The 6000-nt window shown below is 38.9% G+C and overlaps 1 protein-coding gene across 6 annotated transcripts in view; it reads right to left on the reverse strand.

Annotated features, from left to right (window-relative positions):
- dock4b (dedicator of cytokinesis 4b) overlaps window positions 1-4358 on the reverse strand; it is a 111107-nt gene extending 106749 nt beyond the window's left edge. For all 6 annotated transcript variants that reach the window (XM_041977704.1, XM_041977701.1, XM_041977703.1 and 3 more), the window contains exon 1: window positions 4158-4358. In XM_041977704.1, the coding sequence (XP_041833638.1) occupies window positions 4158-4194 (37 nt within the window). In that variant the 5' untranslated portion in view covers window positions 4195-4358. The remainder of the gene's footprint in view (window positions 1-4157) is intronic.
- Window positions 4359-6000: the final 1642 nt, after the last annotated feature.

Raw genomic sequence — 6000 nt, forward strand, 5'->3', positions numbered from 1 at the left:
GTTAACCATTTTAATTCCCAAAAAATATAGCCAAGATCACACAACCATCTCCATTTCCTGAACTGAGGGTTGCTGATCAGAAACAGACAATGTTTTTGCGGCTTGGTGCTTGGCTGTTTTTTTTTTTTTTTTTTTTTTTTTATAAACGAGGGGCTTCATAGTAAATGAAGCATGATTTAATTGAATAATGGAGCAGGACTTTTTCCTCATGTCTAGTTCCATGTTTAGGCAACAGTAGCTATTGTCACGGTGAATCAGTGATGAATAAATGCACATCCCGTCATATGTCACATGTCTATGTAGATTTATCTAACCTTTATGTTGTGCACAAACCATTTAACAGCATGCATATGGAGGCGTTGATGTTATCTCTTTTTTGTATATTGTGCATTTGTTTTCTTCACAAAGAAGCCTCCTCTGAAGGATTCTCTTGGGCTGGTATGTGTATATTTGTGTGCACAGAGAGGAAAGCTGGCTCTATCTCTGCAGATGGAGACAACGCAATTACAACCTGGTAGGCTTCACCTCGCCACGCCCCCTCCCCCCACCATTTCCCATACATCACTCTGGGGCTTGCTGCATTAAGAAATCATGGGTATAATGGTGGAATGGGCCTCAGGGCCCCCTTCGAAACAACCTGCTAATCCCCTGTGGAGAGGAGGGGATATGGGAGGGGTTGAATTTAAGGGTAACAGGGCAAGGCAGTAGCCCCGACAATGAGTCCACCCCTGACACGCGCCAGCAGCCTCAACCACCCATCACAACACCCCCCTCCATCCTCCATCCACCCATCAACCACAGCGACACCCTCCTAAGGGAAGGACCAGCAATGTCAGCCATGGGAGAACAGGCAAGCCCCAGGTCCAATGCTCACCCTCCACTTCAGCCAGGCCTCAAGCAGGAGCACTCAGTTAGACCGCCGCTCCATTCTGTCTTTATCTGATGGCGTTAGCTTCTCTTTCCACAGCACTCGAAGAAAGAAAGAGGGACTGCATTGTAAATCAAGCTCCTCCAATCAACCACTGGCAGAGAATTTCGCTTGCACACAAACAGATCTGAAGCAGCTCGTTAAAATGGTTTAATTACTTGTCCAAATTATGATGAGCAATGACATGCTTGATTGGTTGTATCAAAGGGCCTTAATGAGGAGAAAGGCTTCACTATGTCTAACATCTACTCTTCATAAACACGACATCATTCAGCCTCAAGTGTTTTCTGTGGCCACTGACTGTTTGTCTTCTGTGATACTTGTGACAGATTTGCCTTCGTGTACTTATAGTTTATTGGACAGACATCTTTGGGTATGTTTGTCATCAGAGATTCAGCATTTCAAATCATCATCATGACCTCATGCCTCTACCTATTCTTTTCAACTGCGACCTCATCCTTAGATGATATTAACATCATCTCATCAGCTTGTTTCAGCTTAAAAACTACTAATCATTCCTCTGGTGGGCTAATAGGCACCGTAATATCAATTCGATGCAAGCACATTCATATTTCATGAATAGCGGTGGCTCCCGTTGTGCCTGGGTCCCGTTCTCCTCGGAAGGAAAATCGACATCAAAAGCTGCAACTATCCAATTATATAGACAGACGTTCTGATCTCATCCCGATTTGGTCAGAGATCAAATGTTCCTGCAAGGAATCAAGGAATTTCGAGCCTTTTAAGTTAGCCAGCCTCCTAAAGGATAAAATGTTCGCTGAAAGAACCTGGAGGAGATCACATTTAAAATGGCTAACGCATGGACTTGCTTGTACCAATATTTAGATATTTAAGATATTCTCCTGCAAGGATATCCATGAATGGAAATATATCAGAAAGTAAAAACAGATGTCAACTCAAGTGAGGTGCAATTTTAGTGCTATAATATTCCAGGTTATGTTTAGTTGAAGGTTCTAGAGAGATAAGGAAAGGTACTGAAGATTCCTTCTGGCACCGAGGTGAGGATCAACGGTCATGACTGGAATAAGGCTATTTTGTTACAATGATATTTTTCCAAGCTAAATAAGCAAACAATTTGTACACTAGCTAATCTGATTTTTTGCTTCGTCATGCCTCTTAATCCTGCAATGCACATGTTTAAACCACACAGAAAGCATGTGAAAGCCTCTGAAAGCATGAGCTATGGTGCACAGTTTGTGTTGAGATCTAATGATACCTTTTCCTTCAAATGTGGACACTGAACAAAAATACAAATGCTCAGGCAACATAATAGAAACTTTCCTATAACCTGACCCTTAGATATCATTTAAAGCACCAAATACTTTCTTTTAAGTCTGTATTGATTCACTTGAGCCAACAGAATGAATAAAATCCTCACAGGCACTGACAGAGACTCAAAAACCATCACCCTGGCTAACCCCAGGACTCCATCCATTTAACTTGCTCAAGCCAATGTCTTCAAGTCACCATTATCACACCTAAAATTAACTTGTATCACTGAACAGCTTCCTACTGTATATTTTTTGTGTGTGCATGCTTCTCGTGCATATGTGTGCAAATTTGGGAACAATGCAAAGGGCATTTCACAACAGGAAAACACACTTGTTCCTTCCTCAAAAAGAAACAGGTCACAAACATGCTGCCAACACGTCCTAAAGAATAAATCACAGCCAATTAAAAGGGTCTTATTGCTGTTATTGTGAGAAAAAAAAAGGATAAAGAACCTTAATCCAATTAAATGGGCACCGTCTAACAGTCTGGGGACAACGCTGAGTATTTAGCTTTAAAAAAAAATGTCCTCTTTTTATGCAGCCAAGTGAACTTTGACAGCGGGTATGAGTTTAAGTAGCTAAATGGAATAAATCTATTTGGCCCTATTAAAACACAGAGCCTGCAGGCTCTAGAGAACTGTGGCCAGCGCAGGATTAAATATTCTGTAACAGCAAAGTGCCTTGGGTTAGATGTTTAGCATTTACATGTACAAGGAAGGGAAACAAATCTGAACCAGGGGAAAATTTTGCAAAGTAGTCAAATGACCACAGAGTGTGACACTGAGAGGCCAACTGGCTTCTGGTTCACCATGCTTCACTGACCATCTATTGCTCTGGCAAGACAGCACCTTGTGGATTTTTTTGGACATTTGGCAACATTTGTAACTATATAAAGCAAATACTTGGGATAGAAAAAATAAAATTGATTGGTTGTAAGAGTTTAATTTTAAAGCCACTTCTTAGCAAAAACTACAAAACCATGACTGGCTCATTTTCACAGACTGCTGAGGCATGTAGGAGCCACTGCATCACACATGGAGCAGACGATATCTCCAGGGAATGTTATTATGAGACATTTAAGCCTCCTATCAGCGGCCATATCTCAATGAGCGCCCACTTCTTTTTTTTTTTTTTTTTCTTTTAAATAATAATAATAATCATTAAGGCAACAAGGACATGTCAACATAACACAAGTCTGTGTGGCTTTTCTCGCAATATTTGGCTCTGGTTGCGTTTTTGTTGCTTGTTTGTCTCAAATAACTGTTTGATCCTGAGCTTTCCACTGTCTGGAACAATGCACTGTAAGATGCAGACATTTCCAGGACCTCCGAAGGTCCAGAGCAATTTCAGACTCAAACACGGCAGGGTTAACGATGACCCCTCTGTCACTTATTTTATTTTATTTCACCCTCAGATGGGACTCCCTTTCGAAGAATTAGTACATGTTTGGGCAAAATATTCTGATGCAACACACTGAGAATGAAGCAAGCTTTCTCATTCAAACAAGCGAAGCAGTAGCAGGAGCGAAAACAGTGCGATGGTGATCCTAAATAGCTCAGTAGTTCATAACGTGGCAATGCAAAGGAATAATGGGGCAAAACATGAAAAATAATAATGTATAAAAAAAAAACTATAAAAATGTAGCAGTAGCAAATGGAAAACCGGTGGAGGTCAAAGCAACGATCCTGCTTTGCAATGTGGTATTCAAATAAAATCCAAGCTCTTATCATAGACTACTCGAAAGAGCGTTGATGTACCCTTATATAAAAACAATCACTCACAGTAGCTGTTGTCAGTGTTGGAAACCATCAATCATAGACCCAGTTTACCTCATGAAACCCATCCAAAAATTAACATTCATGCCCGACAACGGCATGCGAGTGCAAACAGAGGAGAGCAGTTAAATAATAATAATAATTTTAAAAAGGTGATAAACTTACCGACGCCGTATTTTTCTTGTTCTGTAGGTATCCACATGGTTACGGTGGGCACATTTAAGTAAGTGGTCGGATTAGTGGCGAAATGCTGGGTTTGGGGTCTGTGTAACGCATTCTATTGGTGTGCTTTCCCCCGGTCTGTAGTAGGAGGCATTGTTTAGGTTAAAGAAGGAGAAAGCGTCGGTGCTGCTGCTGCTGCTCCTGCTCGTAGTGGTACGGAGACGTGCTGCCTTTACGATCTGTAGGAAATATGAAAACGAAGTCATTACACTTGGAAGTCTTGCGAGATTTATTTTTTCTAATTTGTGCCATTAAGATGCAGAAAATAAAATTTAATCGGTGTTTCAACGGATGCAGTATATTCTTCATCTTTAGTCCCGAGCTTAATTATTCCAAAAATATTCAAAAACTTTTAAATCAAAGCGGTAAAATTTTAAAAGCTCATGTCTACAGCATAAATGTATTTTATTTGTAGTAATTTTTCAAACAGAACATAATTTTCTCATAATTAAAACCTATAAGCTGGTTTAATGCTGCCCAGTGCTGTATAACCAAATACAGTGTAAAAAAAAAACAAAAAAGTAAAGAGATAAAGAAATAAAAACAGACCTTCTGAAAAGGCAGTAGCCTATAATGAAAAAAGTTTAGGCCAAGGGTAGGCTAATGCAATGTGGCCCTAAATTGTCTAAAATAAAATCCACACTTTAGCTTTAAGACAAATCAGTTTTTATATTTGAAGACATTTAAACAAAACGTATAATACTAATAATAATAAAATACTACTTAATTAATTATAATGGTCTGCTAAGCTATGGCCCACTTTCCTCATACATTTACATTACTGTCAACATGTGTATGTCTCATTACAATCACACAGTAGCCTATGTGTGTATGTAATTTTTTGGTACCTTGTTGGTGATATTTTATAAGAATTGTGGAAATTACTTCAATAAAAGTTTAGGTTTTTGACTTTGGCACCTATCATTTGAAAGTTTTTCAAGTAGCTCTTATCTTATCTACTGAACACACTATAAAATACTGAAAAAACGTTATTTGCAACCATTGTGTTGGTATTACAGTGGATAAAGAAAGCTGAAAGAACAAAACTTATTACAAAAGAAATTTGCTTTCAGCTTTGGCCATAGTCCCACTAGCATAAAATGTCTGACAGCATCATTAGCCTGTTCTTAAAAAGGTGTGAAAAGGTGAACTGGTAAATTTTTAATCTCAAGACAAAATACAACTGTTTTCATTTTTAATAACATATAGAAGCGGAATAGTCAATCTAATTTAAACCTTCTGTTTATTTAGAATTGTGATGCTACTTTATGTCCCCTATTCGTCAGTTCATGTTTTAGAAAAAGAGAATAACAATAACGATGAGAAATTCTACAAATGCCTTCAAACTGAGGATTTTGCATGGTTTTCCATTTTTTTTCGTTTAATATCACGGCTAACTGAACACAGAAGTAGCCGCTGTGATTAAAAAAAAAAAAAAAACAAACCTATGAATTCCTGAGTGGTACTTGGACGCACCTTCATAGCCAGCGCAATGAGAGACTGAGCAATGCATTCTGGGACTTGAAGTAGCATACAATTACGTCTGCGAAGGTCCTTTTTATTGACAGCATCTCGGCATATTAGAGTATTGTTGGAGGTGGGGTGTTTCTGCTGGGTGTTTTAAGAGTTAATTTAAAAACCTGTATATATGCAAGAATAACATACCATCACTTTATTTATCTTATGGGGACAGCCAATGTATGTCAGTGTACTGGTATAGAACATGACTTTGTAAAAGTGAAAGGCCTTCTTGGACAGAAGCTTTTATCTGGGATAGCTTCAGTGT

This window comes from Melanotaenia boesemani, chromosome 23 (genome assembly GCF_017639745.1).
Source record: "Melanotaenia boesemani isolate fMelBoe1 chromosome 23, fMelBoe1.pri, whole genome shotgun sequence".
Taxonomy (NCBI): Eukaryota; Metazoa; Chordata; class Actinopteri; order Atheriniformes; family Melanotaeniidae; genus Melanotaenia; species Melanotaenia boesemani.